Source organism: Manis javanica, chromosome 2, assembly GCF_040802235.1.
Source record: "Manis javanica isolate MJ-LG chromosome 2, MJ_LKY, whole genome shotgun sequence".
In the NCBI taxonomy this organism is placed as follows: Eukaryota; Metazoa; Chordata; class Mammalia; order Pholidota; family Manidae; genus Manis; species Manis javanica.
This window is the reverse complement of record NC_133157.1, coordinates 120,015,784-120,043,358: the sequence shown is the minus strand read 5'-3', so window position 1 is coordinate 120,043,358 and position 27,575 is coordinate 120,015,784. Positions and strand designations below refer to the sequence as shown.

At 35.6% G+C, this 27,575-nt stretch overlaps 1 protein-coding gene and 1 long non-coding RNA gene across 7 annotated transcripts in view; one reads left to right on the top strand and one right to left on the bottom strand.

Annotated features, from left to right (window-relative positions):
* Positions 1-27,575, bottom strand: part of ITGA8 (integrin subunit alpha 8) — a 163,510-nt gene that overhangs the window by 41,845 nt on the left and 94,090 nt on the right. For all 4 annotated transcript variants that reach the window (XM_073229249.1, XM_073229247.1, XM_073229248.1 and 1 more), the window contains exons 21-25: positions 26,036-26,128; positions 20,852-20,931; positions 15,936-16,016; positions 7,498-7,603; positions 5,168-5,326 (exon numbers count right to left, since the gene is read on the bottom strand). In XM_073229249.1, the coding sequence (XP_073085350.1) occupies positions 5,168-5,326; positions 7,498-7,603; positions 15,936-16,016; positions 20,852-20,931; positions 26,036-26,128 (519 nt within the window). The remainder of the gene's footprint in view (positions 1-5,167; positions 5,327-7,497; positions 7,604-15,935; positions 16,017-20,851; positions 20,932-26,035; positions 26,129-27,575) is intronic.
* Positions 1-27,575, top strand: part of LOC140847849 (uncharacterized) — a 239,589-nt gene that overhangs the window by 119,292 nt on the left and 92,722 nt on the right. The window contains exons 3-6 of one of the 3 annotated variants that reach the window (XR_012128046.1): positions 380-513; positions 1,828-1,899; positions 4,434-4,541; positions 23,003-25,708. This is a non-coding gene — a long non-coding RNA (uncharacterized lncRNA). Of the gene's footprint in view, positions 1-379; positions 514-1,827; positions 1,900-4,433; positions 4,542-23,002; positions 25,709-27,575 lie in introns of those variants that run through there. The other 2 variants (XR_012128043.1, XR_012128044.1) reach the window with 2 other exon arrangements.

The following is a 27,575-nucleotide window of genomic DNA, read 5'->3' as shown; positions in this document are numbered from 1 at the left end:
TATAATTTGTCTTTGGACTTCAGGTATTCCCAGTATACATGACATCGTGGATTTGTCTCCTGTAATTCTTTGTCTATAATTAAATCAAAGTAGAGACAAACCTAGGAGGTCAGTCTACCATATAATTTTCTTTCAGACATAAGTTTACCCAAAGCATTATTAAAAGAATCAGTTCAGTCCATTGGTGAACTTGAAGCTTTTTTTAGTTGCTGAACCTGTGTTTTTACATTTTCAAATACACAGAAGAACCTGAAGACCATCCTCAAGAGAAGATAAAGCAAGGAGAAATTGACCCTGGAGAATGTATTCTCTTTGATGGTTGAAAATTGGATCTGTAGGCACTGTTACAAGTAAACAATAAATGGTATTTCTCTTTCAGGAAGAGCATTCCCAAGAGGCAAAGAGACAGAAAGATGGAGGGAAAGGGAGAGAGAGAAGAGCAAATGAACTGGGAGCTAGAATTGAAAGTGGTTGTAGGAAGTAACGGTGTCCCTGCATTCTGAATAAAAAGAAGTAAGTAATTGAGACAGTTATGAAGGAAGAAATTCTTTTAAGGATAAGACAAAGCTATGCAAACCTGCCAAGCTAAGCCACTGTCTGTGGGCTCACTTATTAGAAAACAAAACAAAACAAAGCAAAAAACGATTTGCAGAGCTATAATTCTTATGAATGGTTTCTGTGTTTCTTCTTTCCATGTTTGCACTATCTGATTGTAATTCAGACTTCCTGTGGGAAAGGTCTTGTTCAAAAGATGAGTTCTCATTTGTAGCCTCCTGCTTTTCACAGCTTCAGAGATGTTCTGTATACAACACTGGCTTTTTCTCCTATTGCAGTCGTCCTAGCCTCAGACCATTTTTATCTCAGGATTTTTCTTTGTTGAATGTAGTTCCAGAATGCTGTATTATGACCCGAATGAAGGTTGAATTCAAGCATCTCATTTGTCTTCCCCACTAGGTACAGTCTGATATTCTGTGGCCCTTTCTCCCAGTGTCTCACACTGGGCTGTTTATTATGAAATTTTGCTGATATAAAAATATCCTTTACTCTTCATGCAACTCTGCTTCCTTAATAGTGTTTTTCAACTTCATCTTATCTAGCTATCATAGCCTGTTTGAAGGACCTTTTCCAAACCCCAGAGTAAACCCACCAAAATAGGAAAAATGGTAGTTAGAAATCATTATTTTACTGTCTTTGGAATAGTTGAGAAATACTTTAAAATTTTATTCTAAGAGGGATCTGGAACAAATCAGATTTAATGGATTGGTTGGAATGCTGCAGACAGTTGAATGTTTCAAAATGTTTTAGGTGGTAGCATGTGGAGAAATTGCCACATTAAAATCCTCTATTTCTGATTTGGACCATGAAGCCTGGAGGCAAAATATTCATGGCTATCCGCTTATGCTCCCAGTTTATAGAGGACATTGAAATCAATTTGGTGATGTGAAACCATCATGGGAGGACCAGTAAACTAAAAGCAGCAACAATTTCACTGGGGACAAAAGTGGAAGAGGCAGTGGATGTGCCCAAGTCACTGCCACCCCATCGTGTTTGCACCCCGAGGGCTGTGCACTTGCCCCCCGCCATCTAGTCATGCTTCTGTTTGCCCTCATAGTTGGATGTTTGCACAGTGTCCACAAAGCAGGCTGTGTGAGTCCCTGTCAAGCCTGATAGAGGCAAGCACAAATAAAAACTCATCGACTTCTAGTGCCATCTGAGTTTGTCCTTGACTTCCCCCACCCATTTAGTCGAGGATGCTCTATGTTTGGGCAACAAGTGATGTGTACATGGGTGAGAACTTTTGCCTTTTGTCTCCTAAAATGGCCATAGGTCACAGGAGGACCATGGTGGCAGTTTTCAAAGGCAGTCAGTGTCCACTCTTCAAACCTTGGGGACATTAAGGTAACTTGGTGGGATAAACAAACTGTACCAATTACTACTGTGAAAACGGAATCCCATTCAGGCCTTATTGGACTTTGAGGCTTATGTGAGCAGAGTCACATTTAGAACCTATTTTCAGTTTATAGACGGGTTGTATTTCAGGTTTTAAGCTAGATGTTTGGCACTCAGAATACATTTCTCTTCAGACATAACCTTTTAAGGTGTTTCAGTTCTCAGGCCAGCCCACAGAAAAGACTACTTTATCTACAATATGGTTTTGATGTGTAAAACTATATATTTGCAATAAAAACAAATCCAAGAAAGTTGCTATGTGATTACTTTTTAAAATAGAAAAAAATCATTGTGTTAAGTACATTATATGAAATGCTGACAGGTTTAATTAGACAAATGAGAAATTGGGTGGACATGTTGTGAAGATTCTGCAGGGGATATCTGGGGAATTCTAAAGGTTTTGGAGTCAGTGGCACTGGTTACTTGGAGTGGGTAGTCCAGAAAATGTTTCTAAGGAGACCTGGAAAGTGTTATTTTTCAAATTTCCTTAGGAATTTATAAGAGTTGGAAAGAGGCATGAAGGAGGGAGCTATTTTCTGTGGTCAAGTGGGCGAAAATGGGAGTATTTACAGGAGGGATAAGCAGACTATGAAAGTGTATGTGAACATGAGAGGAAGGGAATCAACTGAAAGGCTGAAGAAGAAACCATGTGAGAACTTTGAAAATCCTCTAGAGAAACTTGAGAAAGTTGAGGTAGTAGTTCCCTCTCTTGACTGGTCTGCAGCTGGCTTGTAATACTTGGTGCCCAGTCCAGTGAGGACTGGAGCATTCTCAGAATGGACATTAGAAAATGGACAGATGCAGATATTTTAAGAGGCACTCAACACCTATCACTCTAGTTGTTAAGGAAGTGTAGAACCAAATAGTAAGGAATTTAGTTTAGTAGGTAAGTGAGATTTAATACTGGAATTTAAGTTTTGCCTATACCAATATATTTTTGCCTCCCTGCTACTTTTACTAAACCTACCTTCTCTCTGCTTCTTTAAGAACTAAATTTAAAAATATATATATAGGTACTTTAAAATAAAACTATTTACACTCCACTTGAAAAAAAAGCAATTAGCTTTAATGCAAGAACCTGAAATTGACATTAAGTTAAACATTTCCTAGACCTAGTCTGTTGAAGATAAAAAGATCTAATTCATAATTTGTTCTTTACTAATTTCTAATTCATATGTAAGACAGAGAATAAACTGCTTAGCTTTGTGTTATCTGAAAAATAAATTGCCAAGTAAATTAATAGCAATTCCACCAAGAAATTATTTAATATCTTAAGAGGAAAATAATTTTCAATTTCAATTATGTATAGCCACTGACTTAAAGTATTCTGATAATCAATTTAAAAAATCTATGTATTTATTTTTTAAAAAGCTCTTTTAAGCTCTGTGGGTCATAGTTGTTAAATATAGTAAAAGTACTTTAAGAGTTAAGACATTTGAAGATTTTCATGAATTCAGAATTTTAAGAATTCATCAATTGTTACATTAGTTGTTTTAGGGAGCTATTACTTCATATTACAACCAAATCTTCTTATATTCAATTTCCACAGATTGAGAATTTTATAAAAGAGCATAATTAATTTTAAAAATTACTAGACTCAGATTTTTAGTCAAAGTCAATACTGTAAAGGATAACTGAATAATAGTGCATGCAGGTACCTAGTATATACTACCACTCAGTTCGCATAACTCTGTCAACATTTAGGGCAAGTTATCAATTGGTACTGTTCCAGTCACTGCAAATGATTGTTAAATTGTAACAAAGAAAAATAACTTACAATGAATATGGTGTACATTAAACAAGTTGCATAATGTACATAAACATATAAATAGTGTCAGATATAAAGTAAACATTACACTCAAAAAGAGAACTCTTCCACATAATCATGTGCTCTAAGAATCTCTGACTGAAATGGAGTGTACATATACCATGGAAAAGGAAACATGAAAGTTTTAATTACTTAGATGTTACATATTAACATGTGAAGATGTTATTTTATAACATGCTACTGTCCTAGAAGTTAAACTCATTTCAATGAAGAGCAAAGAGAGAGGAAATGGAAAAAAAATTCTGGGAAGAAAGTACTTTAAATAATTTCATGGAATACAAGTGGTCTTATTTTTTATTTCCCCATTAAGAAGGAAGTTTGTTCCCCATATGTCCTTCAAAACTGAACCCCCATTCAGTTTTCCTGTCTTTGAATGTTGGGCTGAAAAAGAAAGGCTTTCATAGTGGGCAATGTCTGTGTGCCACTGGTTGAGAGGAGTGACAGACCTGCGTCCTGGGTGAGTGAGTTAGTATTTCATGAAGCCTGCCCTTTGCACCATTTCTAATAGTGACACTGTGTCTCTGAGCTACTAGAGAATATTCACTCTTAAAGGAAGTTCTCTTTGGAAGACAATATCTGATTAACAAGGTTCTTAAACAAAAATTTTTTCCATTCAAATATGACATTTCTAAGGGCTAATTAATTTCCTTTCCAGAAGGAACTGAAGCCAAATTTGGATCTAATCTGATGGGATCCACTTGGTGGACACTTGAACAACTCATTATTTGAAGTGTGACCAGCAAACCCGCACCGTGGATATCAGGTGGGGACTTGAAGCGAGTCAGAATCTCAGGCCCCTTCCCAGATGCTGCATCTTTACAGACTCCCACCTGGTTTGGATATGCTTAAGAATTTGAGAAACACTGCTTCTGTATAACTGCACTAAAGAATGGGGGTCGTGAGACTTCTAGTCTGGGGGTCCTCAGGACATTGAGATGGTCTTTGGCAAATTACCACATGTCACCACTTGCTATTGGCAATATCTGGAAAATCCCACTTTGGCAAAGATCCTTATATTTTTTGGCAATATACCAAAAAGACTTTTAAAATAGCGTTTTATATGAATTCTCCAAAACATGACATGTCTGTTTATGATTTTGGTTTGGTTATGTTGCTAGTCAAGCCTATATAAAAGGTAAATTTTTTAAGAGGCTAAATGAATGATAGGTTACCATTAGAATAAGGCTAAGGTAAATTTAACTTTTCTAGGAGTGATGCTTTAAGTTGGGTCTGGCATTTTAACTATAAAACTAAAAGAAAATGTCTGGCCAACCATCACTGAAGTAACATTATTATAATTACTTTGCTTTTTTTAAAATAAGCTGCTGTTTTTATTTATTCCTTACCATAAAAAAAAAAGCAAAGCTGCTGGTGAGACCAGGCTCCTACCTTTATATCCTGTGGGTTGATATCAGGATTTGTTTGACACTGCAGAGGCCCCAGAGCTTGAATATGAAAAATGTAAAGGAGAAATTCATCCCGGGCAGAGAATGGCCAGCCCACCTCCAGAAGGGTGTCACTGATGGTACTTGGTCCAATATTGTGCAGCTACAAGCCAGAAAGACATCATGTGATGGTACAGTACAAGGCAGGAAAATGACATCAAAATCCAAATACTCCCCACCCATTCTGAAGCACATGCATTTTTGGTTTCAACTCATCTGGACCATGACCATGGATATAGGAAAATACAGTTTATAAGCAAGAGGAGCTCTGAAAGCAAGAGATGCTGGGACTTGGACAGGACTCTAATTGGGAGGTCTTAAGAGTAGATTTTCTCAGCAAAGACCACACTAACCATGTCTGATAATTGTGATGTTTACCTTAAATTTATATTAATTCAATTGCAGTGCTAGAAACGCAATTTTAATTATATGCTTTCAAAACCCAATTATTCTTCCTTTACATTGAAATCTGCCTCTTTCCTGACTACTGACTTGTCAATTGCAACCATATGTGATGCACTCTCTTTCACCCTCTGGAAAAATGGCTATCCATCAAATGCCAAAGATGGTCTGGGCTCACCACAGTTCACTTCAAGTGCACATTTCAAAGCTTAGTTCCTTCTGTTTTAATCAGCAAGTCTCAGGGAAAGAAAGGACACATCTCATAAAAAGATGAACATTTTAAACACATGCCTCCTGCACTCGCAGGACACAAAACAGCCTGTGAAAAACACTACGTGTATTTAAATTTACTGTGGTTTTGAAAATTCACTTCAAAGTTAGCAGGGACTTTTTGTCTTTTTTTCACAGTTCTGACAATTATAATGATCAATAAAGTAATTTATAATTGTTTTTCCTTATTAGGTGGCTTATTTGATTCACATCATCAAAGCAACATGACATCAATCGATAAAAGTATATTTCAGGACATGAGATTAGCATGTAAGAAACAGTCAATGATTACTTTTGTCACTACTGATTATTACCCTAAAATTTTATGATCCATTTATGCTAAGATTAGAAGCAGGGTTTGCCCTGAGAATGATTGAGTTTGAATATGTTTTCAAACTACAGTTTCACTATTCTTAAGCAGAAACTGGTGCATACAATGTTTAGTAAATTATTCGATAGCATTTTTTCCAGCAAGTTCTTAATCCAAGTGGCCTTGGGGACTTGTGTTATCCTTTGGCTATTAAGACAGCTTAAGGCAAAGCTTTGATCCAGCTTTGGAGAGGGATTCCGATTCCGAACCACAGGTTAGGCTGATGACAGAGATTTTCATGTTGATACTACACAGGAATTGATGCTTCTTTCTCATATATGTAAACAGCTTGTAGTTTTGAAGTGGCCTTATTGTTAACCTTGGACAATGCTATTCATGTCCCTTATATCTTGAGATGAAAGTCACAGTCAGAATTATTAGGTTAGTGGCATGCATTACATTAGAGAGGACAGAGGGCCTTAGTGGAGGAGGAACCTCAAACAAAAGTGAACAGGAATAACTACTTTCCACCAATACCATTTACTTTTTTTTTTAAGGAAAAATTTCTAGACTAAGTCTTTACTATATACTGGTTTCTAACTGTAAAAGACTTAAGTATTGCAGATGATGTGTAAACAAATCTTCCTCATTTACAATTTAACACTTGAAGTGGGAAAAGACTGTCAAGGATTTTTCATGAGCTGCTGGTGTGCTTCTGGAAAATATTTTACTAGTCAAGAGACTATTTAAAATTTCAGAATAAGTTATTCACATCTGATTTAGGTCACTGGAATGAACAGTAAAATTATTCTTATCTACTATCTACCCATCCTATATATTATATATGCATTTTTTTGTACAATAGTGAATAATCCATAAAATTTTCTCTGCCTGGTACCTTCTGGTAGACATACAGTTTAAGAGGTGGGTAGGTTTATGGATATCTGAAAATGTAGGAGGAAGTGAAAAAAGTTTTTGGAGCTAGTCATTTTTATGCTTAGGCTGTTCAAACACAGAAAAAGAAATAAAGAACATTTAAAAGAGAAGAAGAGTAACAAGACAAAATGTTTCTCACTATATAATGGTTCTCATCATTAAAAAGCAAGTGACCATACAGTGATTATCTAGTAGGACACCCCCACCACCCACAGCAGTATGATAGCATAGCAGCACAAATCCAGCAGTGTATAAAGCTCAGGTCTTGGATTGTTGTCTTTGAAAATGCTCTGAAGTTTATTAGTAAAAGAGCATAAGAATAAACTCCAAACAACTTTAACACAGACGACAGCTACCTCGTAAATATGTTCCACCAATGGTCCAACTCCCTCCTCTTTCCGGGGCACCTCTTCTGGTTCCCAGTTATGAATGGGCAGAACAATTTGCGGAGGATGGGATACTCTGAAACATGGAACATTGTGTTAATCACTAGTGATGGCACATGTGAAAAATGCTTCACTAGTGTACAGTACACTAGCAACAGCAGAAAAAGGTGGCTGTCAATTTACTTGGACAGATATTGACTATATGGCAAAAAAGTATTGAAGATGATGTTCAGCAAACTAACTAAAGGAATAGTAAAGGATCTGAAACATCTACCATTGGCAGTCAATCACTGGTCTCTAGCTGAGAGTGACTATTTTATAGTAGCTCATCTCTTGGGCACTAGGGGGCAGCATGGAGAGCATTCCTGAGTTGCAATGAACAGTTTAACATATACATATGTAAATATGTACATGTATCTGTAGATCCTGTGTGTGTGTGTGTGTATGACATATAATCACTGCCTTAAGCCATATCAAAAATAACGCTTTTTTTGTGGATAAAATCTATAATTCTTTGTGGTGTGCTAAATGTCCAATTGTGAAAAAATAGTTTTTAGTTAAATACATTAGTTAAATATTTTCAAAATGTGCCACTTGTACATTAATTCTTAGATTTCTTTGGCTTTCCATTAATGCAGCTATACCTCTCATAAGGACAGGCCTACAGCCAAAATAAGGCCTGATCAAGTCCTAGAGTTATCTTATAGATAACACAATGGTCAGAGAGTTAAGTGATATAATCGTGTAAGTAGGATATTAACTTGATATGTAGGTATTTTTGCTTGCAACTTACATCTAGAAAGTGAATACTGAATGAAGGAAATATAGTACGTGGCATTAGTCCATATTAAAAGATGATTACAAACTGAAGTGTTATTTTTATATAATCTTAAAAAGGATAATTCTCAAAAAAATGCTTTCTGAAAGTTTTTAGATAAAAGTTATCTTTAAAAGAATTCCTAGACCTTCAGCTGAAAGTAACTTCAACAGAAAACATTTCTTTTGGCAATGTCTTGAATGCCCTTTTATTAAGGGTATCTAGTAATTAACACAGCTTCTAGCAACTTCAGACGTTATCTTAATTTTTCCCTCTGGGTTATCTCTTTCTAATACAGAAAGCAAAATTTGTTGGGTTAAATGTTGACCAAGGGCAAGTAATTTAATTTCTGTGTATTTCTATTTCCTCACCTGGAAAATTATGATAAACTCTTTGGGTTGTATACCACAAATGATTGGAAAACATCTCAGGTGCCTTTGGTCAGAGTTAATTTGTCTTATTGGGATGAGTGAGAGAAGTACATTTTTTAAACTGACAACCCACAGAAATGTTGCTAAAGTATAAAAACCCTTTGCATTCATCCCTAATGTACAACTATTAAATAAAAAGCTCACAGCACAGACTTGCTGGGCTAATACCTCAACGTTCTCTACCTTTATATTGGTTTGTTGTTATGCCATGCTTCCCTTTCCAACTTGATTTGATTAAATCAGGTTCACATCAAACACGGACTTAGTGAGGAGAAGAATACAGAGTGTGGCACCTTGCTTTCATCAGAGGGAAGCCCAGAGAGCTTGGGCTTCCATTGCCAGGGGGTCTTCACGACCTAGCCACCCAAAACTTTACTGTGCTCTCAGTTTGTCAGCAAAGAGTTGATTCCATGCTCTATACTCATTGTGATGCTCTATGGAACCCTTTTCTTTTTATGGGGCTACGGGCATAGAGAACAACTATAATACAAGAAACTGAGCACATTTTCTCTAAAAAATTTTGTTTTTAGGGTCACTAATCCTGTAGGACTGGTCATAAATCCTTGAGGACCATACAATGATAAGTCTTTATCCTTGACAGGTACTGTAGAGACAATGTGTTCAATACCCCTCATTTTATAAATGAAATGATAAGTATAAAATTAGGGGGTTACTTGTAAATGAAGACTACAGCTCAAGTTTACTAAGTATCATCCACTCTATTTCCAATATATGATGCAGCACAGGGGCCACCAAGTAATATTGCTTTTAGTAAACACAAAGAAACATCCTGGCCCATTTCTGTAACAAATCAAATAGAAATATGTAAAGAAACATATAATCTATTATGGGATGTGGCAAAATCATTCAAAAAGTATGCCTCACAAAATTCAGTTATCTACCCTCTAGGATTTTTTCATATTTGGAGAAACCTTTGGAAAGAATGGCTCTCTAAAGATCCCAACTCAATAATTGCAATGTTGTTCAATATTTTCAATTTTTTTTTTAAGGCAGAAGGAAGAAAGAAAGAATATAATCAACTAATTAACCTAGGATGAACAGCCAGTGCACTAACCAAACTTTTACTGAATAGCCTTCATATTCTGAGATTCAGGCTAGAGCATTATTCCACTGAGACCCTCGAGTAATACGAAGAGTGGAGTACTCAGTGGCCAACACTGGTCATTAGAAAGGGATTTGAGAGGAAGCAAGGAATTAAGTTTTTGATAAGTTAAAGTCTACTGGTATCAGGAAGTTCAGATCTGATGAACCCTGTTTTCATAATTCTGTTTTCAAACTCTGTTAGTCTCAAATAGCAAAAACTACCATTTATTGTATGAAGCAATGTTGACTCTACTTGTTGTAGGCAGCATCTGTACAGGCCATAGTTATTCATGATTGTAGTCTCTCCTAATACAAACCCACTCAATCCTGATTTTTTTTGAAGGACACAATTCTATTACTTTTCATGAGCTCAGTTATGTGGTGTTTCCTCCTGTGGCTACTAGATTGATGTTAAGTTAATCCTTTGTACCAACAAATCATGTGTAAATCTGTGCAAAGACAGTGTTGACATAATCTGGCTTTGGAATAAGTGGAACAATTCTCAGCATCTATTTTCCCATTCAAAGAAATAAGTCCATTTGAGATCATTTTTAAAATTAGAAAACAACAGTAAATTAAAAAAAAAGAACTGTTAGAGTTAGTACATGATAGAATATATTGGAATAAACACCATTGGCCAAGTGGAAATGAAGACTGACCATGAAATATTTTCAACATAGCAGCTGTTTGTTCCTTGAAGAATTAAACATTGGAACCAGTGTTTTTGGAGGGAAGTTTTACTTTGCAAAATGGCTAAAAAGAATTTTCACATTATCTTAGAGAATAAACTGTGGTTGAAAGGGAAGAAAGGGCATGAACTCCACAGTCCAAGCAGGTTTATTGTTAAACCTGAGAGGGACCCTCTGTTCTGGCCAGCAGAAAAAAGGAAAAGGGTCTCTAACAAGCCAAGAGGCTTTTTATAGCCAGGTTTTTCGGTAGGCTTTTTGAGGGGAGGGGTCAGGGGAACGGTGGGCTTGTGGCTTGCTGACATGTCCTCTGGGGAATGCTTGTAGCCTAGGTAAGATGAAACCTAGGTGTCTCTGAGATGGTGGGTGGGCTTATTGGAAAGGTGGTACTTAGGCAGGATTCTATCAGTAGTCAATTGTTGGACATTAATTAGTAATTAAAATAATTGCACCCACACGACAAACCCAATTTTAATTACTTGTTTTGATTATAGGCAAAATGAATAAAACATTTCCTTCTATTTTTACTTAGAAACATGGGTGCCGTAGGTGTTGGCAGAAATACATTTAAAAATATGAATCTCATAAATTGTGTGTCAGCATATAGTTACATTGCCTCCTTTGCTGCATTAGACTGACTCATGTCTTATGAAATAAAACATTCCCCAAATTAAAGTTATTTGGAATTAAGAAAAAATTTTGGTTGATTTTTGGTTAGTAAAACAAAGATAAGCTCAGTTAAAGGAGAAAAGTTTCATATACAATAATTGTAAATTTAAAAAGGATATGAAAGTAAGGTAGTAAAAATGATGCTTGTGGTTTTTTTCTCTGATTGTTAAAAATATACTGTTTTTTCACCAAGAGAGATGGGGGAATTAAATTAGGAATGCACAAAAATGAAACATCTAGATTAGCTCCAAATATCTCTAAATCAGAGAAGTCACTTCCCATGAGTCAACTCATGAGTTAAAGAAGAAATCACAAAGGAAATTAGAAAATATTTTGAATTGAGTTATAATGAAAACCCAACATATCATCATTTTGGTATGTTGCTCAAACAATCCTTAAAGGGAAGTTTACAGCACTAAAGGCTGATATAAGAAAAGAGGAGAGACTTCCAGTCAATGATCTAATTTCTACATAAAGGAACTAGAAAAAGAAGAGAAAATCCAACCTAAAGCGACCAGAAGGAAGAAAATAATAATGATAAAAGCAGAAACTAATGGAATACAAAACAAAAGCAAAAGCAAAGCAAAACAAACAAATAGAAGAAGAAAGAAAGTAAAATCAATGAAACAAAAAACCTGTTCTTTTGAAAGGATCACTAAACTCTAGGCAGACTGATTAGGGAAAAAAATCTGGGCGGGGCTGGAGGTGGTGGGGTGATGGGTAGATGATACAAATTCTCATTATTAGGAATGATGAGTGGCTATCACTATAAGTCCTACAGATATTAAAAAGGAAAATGAGCGAATATTATGACCTTATACAAAAAATGTATGAACTTAGATGAAATAGACAAATTCCTTGAAAGACAAACTACCAAAGCCCACTCAAGTAGACATAGATAATATGAATATGAGTGGCCTTCTATCTAAGAATGAAACTGAACTGTTAAAAACCATCGTGCAAAAACAACAAACAAACAAAAACCCCAAATAACTCCAGGCTCATGTGGCTTCACTGTTGAATTTTACCAAATATTTAAGGAAGAACTGATACTAATTCTACATAAACTCTTCCAGAAAATACAGCAGATTGAGGAACACTTTCAACTCATTTTATGAAGTTAGTATTTGTGTACTTACTCATGGCTGATTTAATCTTTATTTTTTCCCTGTAATAAACCATACTTATGAGTAAAATAGCTTTCAGTGAGTTCTGTGAGTCATCTTAAGCGAATTAGCAAACCTGAGGGTGGTTTTGGGAACCCACTCAAAGCTAATATTGGTGTCAGAAGTGAGAGTGATCTCTTGGGGGGACTGTTCTAACTTTGTAGTTGGCCAAACTTTTTACACAGACAGATTAGAAAGGAGGAAATAAAACTGACTTTATTCACAGATAAGAAATTTTATAGAAAATCCTAGGAAGCCAACTATTACTAATAAAGCTACTAGAATTTCTAAGTGAGTTAACCAAGACCTCAGCATATACTACAGCATTTCAAGACATACGTGTAGATCAATGAAAACGGAATAGGAGGTTCAGAAATAGACTCTCAGAGATGGACAGTGGTGCCAAGTAATTCAATGGGGAAAGGATCGTCTTTCAATAAATGGCAAAGCAACAAGTGGATATTCATTTGCAAAAAAGAACCGTGGCCCTTACCTCAAACCAGATACAAAATTAACTTAAAACTAATCATGGACCAAAATGGAAAGTTATAAAACTTACAGAAGAAAACATAAGAGAAAATTTTGTGACCCTGGATAAGGCTAAGATTTTTTAGATAGTCTACAAAGAGCTCAAACTATAAAATATTTGAAAGGTGGATTTGGTTAAAATTAAAACTATTGCTCTTTGAACATCACTGTTAAGAAGATAACAAGTCAAACCATAAACTGGGAGAAAGTATTTACAGGACACATATCTTATAAATGATTTTGTGTCCAGAATATATAAGAAATCTTTACAACTTGATAATAAGACAAAAACTAAATAATAAATAAATGGACAAAAAATTTAAGAGACACTTCACCAAAGGAAAGCTACTGATGGCAAATAAGCAGTGAGAAGACACCCAGTATCACTAGTTACTAGAAGGTGCTATTAAAACTTCAGAGAGATACTTCTCATTACACACTTACTAATACGGCTAAAAACAAGCAAACCTCAGGCACATGCCTGCAAGCACACAGCAGAACTGGAACTCTCATGCTTTGCTGGTAGGAATGCAAAATGGAAATGGTATAGCCATTTAGGAAAATAGTTCAGCAGTTATAAAGTTAAGCATACACTTGCTATGCAATTCAATAATTCCACTTGTTAAAACAAATGTCCCAACAAAGACCTGTATGTGAATACATATATAGCTGGTTTATTATTAAGAATACCAAACTGGAAATAATCCAAACGTTCAGCAACTCCTGAGTGAATGAACAATTCACAGGATGTCCATAAGGTGGAATACTTCTGAGCTATAAGAAGAAACAGACAACTGATACATGTAAGAAAAGGGATGTTTTTCAAATGCATTATACTAAGTGAAAGAAGTCAGACTCAAAAGGCTACATTCTGTATGTCTATTAAGATTTTCTGGAAATACAGCAACAGAAAGTAGATCGAGGTTGCCAGAGCCTGGGGGTTGGAGGAAGGGTTGACTACAAAGGCATATGAAGGAACTATTTGGGTGATGGAGCTATTCTGTATTGAATGTTCTTGTGGTGTCATAACTCTTCAACCTCGACTCCTTTTATATGTATATACAAAGGAGTTTTACTTTATAGAATTTATACCTCAATAAACCTGACTTTAAAAAAGTATTTAAAAAAATACTTTAAAAAAAAACCTGACTTTTAAAAAACCCTCCAAATCTTATAGGCTATGAAAAAATATTTGCAAAATGTGTAACTGATAAAGGGTTAGTGTCTAAACTCTAGAATATGAAAGAATTCCCATGAATTAATACAAAAAAGTCAGGTCTCTTAGTAGGAATATGTGCAAAAAAATGAACAGAAACTTCCCTGAATGAGAAACACATTAAAATAAAAAAGCTACTCAGTCTCATTTAGGAATGAGGGAACAACAAATTAAACCTTCAGTTAGAAACTATTTTTTATCTAACATTGGCACAGAATGTAAAAACTTGACCATTTTGAGAGCTAGTTAATAATGTGGAGCAGTGGGAACTTTCATCCATGTCTTCTGGGACTATAATTTGGTATAACAATTTTGGAAAACAGTTTGGTGTCACTTAGTAAAGTTAAACAGTGTAGACTCTCTGATTCTAAAATCCTACCTCTGACATTCTTCCACATGTGTACTAGGAGATATGTACAAGAAAGTTTGTAAAAAAGAAAAAAGAAAGTCCCTAATGTTCATCAAGAGTAAAATGGATAAAAAATAAGTTATGGTGTAGCTTTGTAATGTTATACTCTTATGCAATTAAAACAAATGAATTATAGTCACATGCACTAACGTAGATGAATATCAAAAACATACATTTGAATAAAAAAAATCATGGAAACATGCAAAAAAATAAGATTTTGTGTAGATAAAATTCAAAACACTCTATCTCATAGTTTTATAGTGTGATCATTTATCAACATGGAGACAGGCTGCCTATATTTGTATTCTAGCTCCCTACTTCTCAGATGTATAGCCTTCAATATCTTGTGCCAAACTCCTTCACTTGTACAGTAAGTGCATAATAAACACGTGTTTATTATGTTGGGGTAGCACATGAAAGTATCAGAATATACGAGGCATTATTATTATTCTGTAATCCACTAGGTGGGGCCTCAGCAGAGCCAGGACAGCAAGCAGGGCAGCCCAGCCCTCTGCCCCAACTCCCTTGCAAGAGCAGGGGCAGCAGTGAGAATACTTGGTGACCAGGGCTCTGAGTACAGAAATCTATAGTTGCCAACATGGAGGAGTGTGAGAAGTGTGAACCATGCAGGACCTATGGAAAAGGAAAGGGAGCTGGGATTGCTGGAGCCCCCAGTGACAATTCAGCTCCAAATACCAGTTGACATTTTTAGCCACGTCTTCAACTGTTCTGAAGAAACAAGAATTATAACAAAATCAATGAAGTCCACACTTGTGCAAGATGAGAACTACATACAATCCACTTCTGATTTCTCTTTTCTCCCAGGCATGGATTTCCCAGGTGGTAATTATTCCACGCCTTTTATTTGACCACTTTTCTTCTGTCTCTGAATTGATTGCTTACTGGCACCTTCTTCAAACAATATGACAGAAGGAAAAATATATAAAATGTATATCCCATCAACTCTCACATCTAAGAGTTGGCCATTTCTTAAACTTAAGATGTGGTATGGTGAGGCTGTATTTTCATTATGCCAAAATAATTACTGGAGATGTGAGACTTTCAGGCAATCACTTGGTTGTCTATTTTATTTGGCTTGTTATAATTAGTTTTTATAGTTTCATTACTTAACTGTCAGCCTGGGGAGTAAAGTGATCTCTTGCTTTGATATTTTTATTGTTAATTATCATACAAGTTTTACCCTACTTTCCCGTGGAAGGCTAATGATTGGTAGGAAAGAATGAAAATTTATAGCCAAAGTGAACTGTGATCTCTAATGCATTAGGAAAATTCCACATAGATTTTACTAGTATTTTATCATAACTCCCATACACAGAAAGCTATTGTAGTATAACTACCACAATGCCTCGTTTATTACTTACCCTCTTATTTCTACTTGAGCAACAGCAGTGATGTTGATTTGCAGGCTTACAAAATTGCTGTCTGGGTTGTCCTTGTTGGAACTAAAACACAGTGACATGTAATTTAAGTAGATTTTCTCAGATGTGTTCCCACAGTAGATGATCATAAGAAACATTCTGTATATCACAAGAGCAACACACAATACCAGTGTAATACTTAAGAAAACAATGGTATATCCATTCTGCAAAAACACACACACAATACCAGTGTAATACTTAAGAAAACAATGGTATATTCATTCTGCAAAAACACAACCATTTGTAAATGGAAGTGCTAAGAGCTTCTGTGAGCAAAAGTAACATAACTTCCCATGAGGAGACACCTTACTGAAAACACAATAGGTATATAGAGGAGAAAACACTTTTTTGTTTCAATGGCTAAACCAAAAAGGCAGTGAGCTAAGTTATTTTCCAGCTCCTCCCTCAGGCACATTCCTCAACTTCTCTGAGCATCATGTTCATTGCCCGTCAAATGGGAACAGACAGCAAAGTCAACTCCTGATTTTCCATGCCAATACAGTGGAGAACTGGCAAGAATAATCCAAAAGAAGCACACAGTGAAAAAAATGTTCGCATTTGGCTCTTGAATGCATCACACTATATATACTGTTTCGACAGCAAATTTATCTTCCTTATGGTTCATTTCTTAAACAATATTAAAAAAAGTGTACATTATCTACATGCTCACTGGCTGACTGGGGTGGGTGATGAGGAGTGAATTAGAAGCACAGCCATGGGTGAGAAGAATCAAGTCCCCAGGAAGCCGGGCAGTTCATGTGAAGGCAGGTAGGGGGTGAGGCAGATGTTTGTCAAGTGTATCAAAAATCTCAAGGTAACAGGTCATGTTTAATAATGTTTTCTTGAACAGTGGCAAAATTCTTTTTACATTTTACACTTGCGGTTTCTTTCTCTCAAGCAAATATAATTATACATGAAATTTAACTTAAAAAAATGCACGTGTTAAGCAGCCAGGGCTGTCTCACAAGAAGCTCGATCAGCAGCTTAGCTTTGGATGCAGCAGCCACTTGCATATATTCTCCTACCGTGCTTTCCTTGAAGTCACCCTAATATCCCAAGGATTATGCCGCTTTCAGCAAACTGAAACATCACCCCACCACTACTAATAAGTCATGTTTATATTCATGTCTCATTAAGAAGAGAAAGCTTCCTCTTTTTTCATCATCAAATCTCACATGGACTCAATGGACAAGCTCTAGCTCTGCGATGATGGTAATGGGGTATGTTCTGACTAGCTTTTGAAGCTGTCCAAATGTGGGAGCTGGAAAAGATATGATAAAAGTCTACTTTAAAGGAGGAGGAGACAGAATTGTTCCCACAGGGCTTTTGAAAAGTTCTGTTCGATTGTATATACTGATAAGGCAACTTACATTGCAGACACACATAAAAGATATAAATAGGCCAATTTTGGGCCCATTTCCTGTAGTGGGCTATCACTGCTAAGCTTGTGATGAGCCTTGAGGGACTTGTTCACCAAAGTTTGAACCCCAGTTTCCAGGCCACTTTATTATAATTACATGTGGGGAGGATCAGTCCACTAAAAGGGTTTTTTTTTTTTTAAAGGCTAGATTCTGAATTACTAACCACTAAGAAGTCATTAAATAATTCCACTTGTTGCATATTTTATGGTTCCATAGTACATTACAAGGAACTCTTTAGTTTAGAAACTTATGTAATTGTTCCACAGATAATCCAGACTTCGTTCTATTTTCTAGTTCACTAGTGCTTTGCAGCAGTGGATAGTAGAATTATTGCATGGGGTAGGGGGTGGGGGAATTTCATTTAAGTTATCCTGTAATTCGATTGCATATTGTTTCCAAGTGGTGTAAACAACACAATTTCCATTACTCACAGCACCCTGAAAATGTATATAGATGTTGAGCATTGAAATTGTCTGTGGACAGAAATCTAATATGAAGCTTACAGACTCTGTCTTGAAATGTAGCAAAAGCCAGGGCAGACTCAGAGGCTAAACGTGGTTGGCTAATCAAACCATCCTGTGTCACACAGGCTTTCCATGACACTTGGTACTGCAACCAGTGGTGTCAACAAAATCTGCTAAGGAAGGCACCAGACTTGATGCATAACTTAGATGCATCTTTGACCTCTTTACTGGAAGGAAACCTCCCTCACTAATATTACTGCTATTTTGAAACAAGCAATTCATTACTTCCCTGAATGCTGAGCTATTTATACTGTCTCTGCTAGTTCTATGCAAGGCACGATGGATTTCCTTTCTACAATTACTCCTATGTCATGCACCAAGGATAAACATGTTTTTCACATACTACTCTAATGCTATTTCTTTTTCTTTATTGTTTCCTATTTTTTTATTTTATAACATTCCCTCTGTGTTTTTTTGTGGTCTGTGGAATGTCAACAAGGAGAATACAGTGTTCAGTTCACCACTGTTGAGGAAGCAACTTCAACAATATCACAAAGACCTGTCTGCTTGTAGAAATCTGAGACCTGCTTTCCACAAGGAGGAAAAGGTTTATGTGTCCCATAGAGAGCCAGGGCATGGAGAAACCATTTATTACAAACATTTGATAACACAAAATATTTTAATTTTATTAACTTATAAAGACCATTTCTATTTTGGGTTCTATTTGTAGACAAGGACATTAAATATGGGTAGTGGTGATCAATATGATCAGAAGCTTAAGAATTTAGACTTCTTTAGAGCATTTGTTTTAACTTATTTTTGGTTTAAACACATTTAAACTGAATGTAAACCATCTATTAAATACTTACTTACATCTTTAGGGTCTGCCAGCAAAACATGCAGATAAATGTTCACTTCTCAAATACTTTAGTATTTGAGTGTTAAGTATTCACAAACACTTTTATCTCTATAATGTATGTTTTTGATACTTTATGTATGTTCCTATAGCATCTTTGGTTCTTTCTGCCTTTCTACATTTTTATATGTTAAAATACTCATGAATTTCTGTAGTGTTTAAGGATGAAATTTTAATCATGGTCCATTCTTTTAGATGAAGGGGGATGTTAAAATGTAACCACATCTGTTTCCATCAAATTCAGCACTTCATTGCTGAATTCGTGATTTGAACAGCAATCTCCAGGATGGATTTCGGGAAGGCATTTATAGAATTGCTAGTTGCATCCATTCTGTTATCTCTAACTGCAATCAGAGTAAGGAGGAGACCAAGGAATTTGCTTTGCATTTTTGCACTTGACTTTCTTTTTAAATAAAGGCTTTATGTTTTATAAGAGAGGTTTATTCATGTACTGCAGGACTAATGTTGCAGACAATGATGGTGGGACATAGAAATTTCAGGCCATAGCCTGGAGCAATGGTGGTCTTTCACTCTGGAGTGCTTTTAATTTTTTTTTATCCCCTGAGAACTACAAATATAAACAGGAGATTTCCCAAATGAAAATATTTAGGACCACATGAACCTTTTGGAAAATACACATTTATGTATATACAAAGAAGTGATTTAATAAACTTTTGGTAAAATGAAGGGATATTACAGAATTCATTCCATCTGCTTCCCGTCACTAATTTGGGTAAAATTAAAAAATATCTCTAAGAGTCAGCAGAATATATTTAAGTGAAATTTGAAAAAGATCTAATTAAGGTCAGGAAAGGACCTTAGGTAAGTTAGAAAACAGAAGGAGGCTTCCTAGAAATCTATTGCAAAGTTTAGAGGATGTGTTTTATGACACACATTGCAGATATAAAAAACCTGCATTCTTACAGTTTATATATTTTTCAAAAATCCTAAGCCTCTGATTGAAACCACTAAAAAATAAGTAATCTAGTGTGCAAAATAATTATTATAAAAATCATCATTCTACAGTGACACTTCTTTAGAAGGTAAGTTTAGAGATTTAGCCTCATTGCACATTAGTATTTGAGAACCATATTGTAGATCCTAATTTCAGAGTCATTTTATAGTTAGAACAAGGGTTCAACAGGCTGGGCATGTGTTGTCTATATCAGTGTTCAAACTTTTAAAACTGCAGATCACAAAAGAATATATATGTCTCACAGGGTGTCCTACTACATACGTTTACATTTAACCTAGAGGATTGTTTCATAATCAAGACTCTGATACATTATATTTTGTTCAATTTCCTTTTCTTTTAATATGGGCCTAGGGGCATTAAACTGATTCATTACCAGCTAATGGGTTGAAATCTGCCGTAGGGAATCCCTGGCCCTCATGTACACTGCTCTCTTTGTGTCTTCCCATTCTTGAAATATTATTTTTGGCCATGAAGGAACAAACAATAGACAGTGAAAAAAGTAAAATTACACTTGAATATCTGAAAACGGTTAGTCTTAAGAAAGGAGGGCAGCTTCCTACATGGTTCAGCTTATTGTTTCCAGAGAAGTCCCTGCATTCTGAATGTGTGATCTCACCTGCATCCTGCATGGTGCTCACAATGAAACCATCAGAGACTCATTCACTCTGGAAGAGTTATATTTCAGGATTGCAGATGCAAAATCCATGCTTTTTTGCAGAACTTTTCTTATCAAGGATTAGCTGACCCCTAGCTGAGATCATGGTGCGGTGTGGTAGGGGTATTGGTGGGCTGGGGCATGGGCATCAGAATGAGGAGAATGGAGGTTAAGGGGGCTAGGAGGGAGCACGGGACAAAATTTTACTATCATGAGTTGGCTTACAGAATGGATCTCTTTTTCAAAAACAAAAATATTTAAAAGTGGCAATAATAGAAACAAAGGAAAAATTGTCTCTGAAAGTCTCAGTTCTAATTTCAGAAGAACTTTTAAAGTGAAGGAGCTTGACAGGTGGTATTCATGTCACCATAGATTGGATTTCTTCAATACAGAATGCTGTTGATCACTTAGGCATTAAAGGTCTCACCTTCTGATTTGGAGATCGAAGTTAATGCTCATGTTTGTTTTCTCAAGACGTGGAACTGCAAACCGGAGGCCCAGAGAATACTTTAAAAAAATAATAATAACAAGGCATTTAGTTTATTACACACGAGGGACCTTATATACAGCATAAAATCTTTCTAAGTCTTCCCTGTAAGCTCACATCAGGTGGCTGCCCCTTTATCTGCTTCAACTCTGGAGAACTGAGAGAAGTCAGCCACTGAGATTTCAAGGCCCAGATGATTCAAGTCCCTTTACATGGTGGGTCCCTCTGCTCACTTAGTCCCTAACCAGCTCTTCTCTTGCCACCTTTCTTATGTTCCAAATTAAACACAACCTACATATATGAAAGGAGATTGATTTAGAAAACATCGATGCTTCCATTTGATGGACATTTATGTAGTAATTGAAATTATGGTTGCGAAGCCTATGCACCAATGTGGAAAATGCTTCTGATATGATGATAAATGAAGTAAAAAGGTTACAAACATGCATGTGCAATGTATTTCAGCTATTGTCCCAAAAATATGTCAGTGGAAAAATTTCTGTATAGAAATGAGGGTGTATTGTATGAAAATATAGTAGGAAAATATGCTATAGTTATATGTGTGTATAGATTATTTTTTCTACCTTTATTTTCCAAAGTTTTAAAACTGCTGTTATTTTTTTTTTTTTGAGAGGGCATCTCTCATATTTATTGATCAAATGGTTGTTAACAGTTAACAACAATAAAATTCTGTACAGGGGACTCAATGCACAATCATTAATCTACCCCAAGTCTAATTCTCATCAGTCTCAGATCTTCTGAAGCACAATGAACAAGTTCTTACATGGTGTACAAATTCTTACATAGTGAATAAGTTCTTACATGGTGAACAGTACAAGGGCAGTCGTCACAGAAACTTTGGGTTTTGATCACGCATTATGAACTATAAACAATCAGGTCAAATATGAATATTCATTTGATTTTTATACTTGATTTATATGTGAATCCCACATTTCTCCCTTATTATTATTATTATTATTATTATTATTATTTTTAATAAAATGCTGAAGTGGTAGGTAGATGCAAGTTAAAGGTAGAAAACATAGTTTAGTGCTGTAAGAAAGCAAATGTAGATGATCAGGTATGTGCCTATAAGCTAAGTATTAATCCAAGCTAAACAAGGGCAACAAAACATCCACGGATGCAGAAGATATCAAAACAGGGGGGGTGAGGTTCTAAGCCTCACCTCTGTTGATCCCCAATTTCTCACCTGATGGCCCCCCTGTGACTGTGCCTGTCTTAGGTTGTTCCTCCCTTGAGGAATCTTACCCGTCTCTGGCTAACCAGTCATCTTCCGGGGCCAGACAGGGAAATGTAAAGTTGGTAAGTGAGAGAGAAGCAATATTGTTTGAAGAGGTTAGCTTTTTACTTCTTTGCAGATTTATGCCCTGTGGGTTTTATGCCCTATTTTTATACCTTTTTTTTATAAACAGATTTTAAAAACTTGGAGAGAAATACAAAGATAATTTAAAAAGGAAATAATATTAATAACTATGACATACAATTATATTACTTACTCTCCCATGCACTGTACTGAGCCTTACATGCACTGTCTCACATGATCATGACACCACTCTGTGAGGTAGGTACTGTGATTGTTGACGTTTTACAATTGAGCATCAGTCTGAGGATAGGAGAGATTAAGTACCTTGCTCCAGGTACAGAGCAAATAACTATTGGAATCGAAATCCCTGCAAGCTGACTCTAGAACTTACACTCAAAGGCCACTACACTGTGAGTATCCAATTAGTCACTAAACACTTTTGTTAACATGAACCAGTAATAATATAAATTAATAATAAATAACCATTTTTTAATCATATGTCATCATCATCATCATTTCTCTAGCCCTTATAAATGTGCTATACGCCAGGTACTGCTCTAGTGGTTTGATGTACATCATATTGTTGCACGGCTCTAAACATGTCTACAAAGAGGTATTCTCCCATCTCCATGTGACTTGCCCAAGGTATCATAGCTGATAATGGCAAAGCTAGGATTTAAACCCAGGTGTGCCTAAGTATTTAGACTACACATTCTTACGATACTGATGAATTTCTTTTTAATTTCAAATGTGCGATTTTCTTGTAGACCTCAGGGACTTTGCACATGTTCTACTGTCATCTTTGGAAGCCTTTTAAAGCCTTTTCCTGCTTTCTCTACTTGGAGAAGTCCAACCATGCTTCAAAGCTCAGGACAAGAGATCCTCCTGCAGCAAAGCCTCCTGCAGCACATCCTCCAATCCTACAAGCCAGGCCAGGCAGAAATTTTCTCTTTATTTCCTATTTCTGTCTTTGCTACTCTCCTATCACTCAACCTCTGATGTTGCCAATCTTGAGTTTCTTATTGAGTGGGGATTGTTTATTTTGATATTGTCTTGATATAGTCAGACTCTAGATTAGAACCAGGCATATAAAAAAGTGCAATAAAAATGGTTGAAAGAATGATGAAAAGAGTGTGCCACAGTTTGCACACTTCCAGTGATGGGGATCTTACTCTATTATGATGAAGCCTACATAGTGATCATGTTCATTATAAAACAATTCAGCGTGTGATCAAGATGCAATGAAGACATGATAACTTTATACTAGTAGGAGTCATGTATTCTCAACTAGAACCAAACACCTGATCTCTGGGCACTGATTCTAAAGAGCCTTTGTTGAACCACTACTTTTTTGTTTTCCTGCTGGAGAGATTTTGCAGGTTTTTATGAATCATGTTGCAGATGAACATTTTAGCTATACGTGAACATGACATTATTAACAAATCAGAAGTAACATTTTTGAATACTACCTTGAATGTTTTGTTAAAATAAAAAGTCACATGAAAACTGTTTTTTTAAAATGTTGGGACTGGAATAAATGTTCCTGGTGATTTAGGGTGCTTTTTAATATTCAGAACTGTTTTTAAATTTGGAATTTTACTTTAATCCAAGGAGAGTATTCTTTTTAAAGTACAAAATTAAGAAGTAAATAAATCAAAGTGTTTTAAAACAAATAGAATGCAATAAAATTTGATGTGTTTAAGGGCACTACAGGCTGAGATTAGAAAGCTATTAGGTTTCTTCTCCTATAGACCTCAGAGATAAACTAACACAAACAATTTACTTCCTTGACTTCTAAAGATTATTTGCTGGTAAAATGGATTGATATCCTTTCACATAAACACACTTGTGGTTTAGACCACACTGACATTTTTGCCCTCCACTTTGAATAACACTGGCCAGTTTTTGTTCCAAGATTATCCTTAGTTAATGATGATCTCAGATGATTTTTGGTCTAGATTTAACACTTTTAATACTGAAAAGGAATGAGCACTTGGTCTCCTACAGATGCTAACACCATTGCCACGATGTCAACTCATCTCTCTTTGGCCTTTGGTTGGCCTCTTCATATCTAATTGGATGGTTGGATTTTTCTTAAAAACCAGCAAAAGGATTTGTTAGCTTCTAGATAAAAGGGTTCTAATGAAAAATGTTCCAATATCTCAGCTTACGTATCCCATTCTGTCTTTCAAGGCTTTGTTTAAAAGTCTCATCTGTTATTTGTTAGTTTTTATCCATGTACTCTTCACAGTTCTGCAGACCAGCTAGAACATGGGCATTGTGTTTAGGCCTGGTTTGAATCTTGGTTCTGTCCTTCACTACCTGTGTGGCTTTGGGCAATTCATCTGACTTCTCTGAGTCTCAGTTTCCTCATCCATAATAGAGAAGAAATACCTGACTCGCAGTGTTGTTGGTTGTTGTGAGTATAAATGAGAAAACATAAAAAAAGCACCCAATAATGGGTTTATAACATGGAGGGCAATCAATCAACATGTTAGCTAATTAAGTCTGTCATGAAAGTTTATCTTTCATTTAAATATTTAGTTTTTTTGACCAAAAAAGTGAATTTACTAGACTATAGCTTGGCACATTTTTTAAATACCCAAGCTCAATGAAATCGAGTCTATAGTAGTGTAAAAAGCAAAAATAGTATTCTGGCACAATTTCCTAAAGTATAAATTGAGACTATTACTTGATAGGAAGTTTCAAATGCTCACATCAATGTGAGAAACACTGGACTAAAAGATTTATTTACTGTAGACTACTCAGCACCTTAAAATGCAAATATGTCCCTGAATGCCCCAGGAGTATATGATATTCAGCAGTGACTACAGACGTCCATTTTCTCAAGTGATTAGCATTCCCTGAACACACTTTGGGAAGCTGTTCTAATACAAACCTCAAATGAATTGGAAATTTTCATGACATTTTTTTCAAACAGCCCATTTCATTGATATTCATAAACATCTAATATAAAGAGGAATGTGTAGGTTTATTTATGTAACATTTAATTATGTACTATTTGTAGATTTCAATACTTTTTTCTGATTTATGACTTCATAAAATAATTGTTTGCACTGTGATATTTATTATAAGAAGTTACCGTATGTATACTTTAACTGCAATGGCATAAAATAAATTTATTGTCCACATATTCTGAATGGGAAGTTTCTAAATTTGGGAACAAAGAAAGAAAGCACAAGAAGAAAACAACTCCTGTTCTTTCATAAGCAAGCTACAGATCATTATGAACCCTTTCTTTTTCTTGCTATAAACAATTTTCCATATTATTCTTCAAGTAAGATGCATGTATAGACCTGGTAAAGCTGATTCAAAAGCTGTATTATGGTAATATTTTAATAAGAAAATGTGGGAAAGGATATTCATATGGTAGGTGTATAGGAAATTGCCATTGCTAAAATCTTTAATTATGTTGTCATTTATTTACATTGTAGTTCTTTTTAAATAGAAAGAAAAAATTGTGTGAAATTCAAAGAAAAAATATTCAAAGAAAAATATCTGTATTAAAAAAATAGTATTCTTAGATTTGTTGCACTGAAAAGACATGGAAGAGTAAAGTCAAAAGAGAAATCATGTAAATGTATTCGTCTTTTTGCGTTTTCAGATTTCCCACTCTGTGTAGGTTATAATGCTAAATTTCACTACCCTGGTAATTTCCTGCCTAATTTGTCTTAGTTACTATGTGATAAGTTGCTGAGTGCTAATTGGGGTGCTTGCCATTAGTTCTCTTTAAAATTCAATTAGACGGAAATCAATAAGTGCTTCTGGTTTTCTCTTACGTTTGTTCCAGCCACCATAGGGTTCCCAAGGTCACACACCACCATTCTGGTTACATTTTCCATCTTGTACTCACAGCTCAGTGGTCGCAGTCCCTGCAACAGGAAAGAACACCAGCGTGGAGTTCAGGGGGCAGAATAAATTACATCCTGTCACAAAAGCAGTGCTGAGGTTGGGAAGCCCCTCTTGATTTCAAACACCTGTGTGGATAACTCTGTCCAAGAATTAATTTGTGGCCATTAACTCAGAAGAGAAACTTGAGAGAAAAGTTGAAGTTCAACTTTAGAGGGAAACAGGTTGGACTGTTAAGCACATTTATTGTGTTTCACTGAGGAAGAAAGTGTTTAACATAGTATTTATATGAACATTTTAGAAATTATTTTCACTATTGTTAATGTTAACTTAAAGCCAGGAAGATCAGAGAGACCTAATATGACTAAACGAATTTATTCTTGAAAAATGAAATGACAGTAATATGCATAGATTAACATATAACTCAATGACCATTTGCAAGAGAATTGCTTTGAACACAAATTTCTACACACCATGATCCCAATTTGAGATTACAAAATCAATTTTATTTCAGTTCTCTAAATACTTAAGGTGGGTAAGAGAACACTATTATGTTTACACAGGGCTTTCTGTTCTGATAATCTATTCTGATTAGAATGTACTAAAAACTCAAGTTTGGAGAGGTGCTTAGAACTATGTGATGGAGAAGGTCTCAGAGTTATACTGGACAAGAAGGGAAACAGGAGGCTTCGCTTTGGATGACTTCCCTTCTGCTCCAGCTCTTCTTCTCACCTTCGTGCTATTCCCAGCTGCCCAGAAATCCACATCTTGCTCTCCACCCTGAGCTTCTTTACTTATTTCAAAACCTATCATCCCTGTGGCCCTGCTCTGCCTTTGGTGATATCTCAGATGTTCATCCATTTTTCCACTCCAACTTAAGTGCAAATAATACATTACCTGTCACCCTTAATGACAAAGATAAGATTGCAGTGTGAGGACTTCCACAAAGGAGCAATCCTTGAGGTATTTTTGCCCCATGAGTGGTCCATTTACCCATTTGTCAGCTCTATTGCAATTTCATTTAAGAAAGTAATTTGAGTTTTCAAGTTAAAGTTTCAGAAAGCATCCTCCATTCCATTCTTTACACTTTATTGAGGAAAATCAAGATCCCAAACTAAAACAAAGAAAAGCCCAACAAACATCTCCATGAAGAATTTTGTAGGTAAACCATATGCTTTGAAAAAATAAGCTTCAGGGAGCAGAGGTTTTTGTATATATTCTATTCCCAGTGCCTAGAACAGGAAAAAAAAAAAAAAAGCATTTTCAGGAAAAAAAAAAGCATTCAGGAAGAATTTTAAAAAATGCCCACATGTCCTTTGAATATAATTTAAGGATTTAGTTTCTATGGTAAATATTTTTATCTTATCTAAAGGTTAAAAGTTATATGTACTTTTTTCCACTTTTCTAAAAATAGCTTTTTCGTATCGATCAAAAACATTTTCTCTTCTGAGATCCCCCCACCTCTTTTCT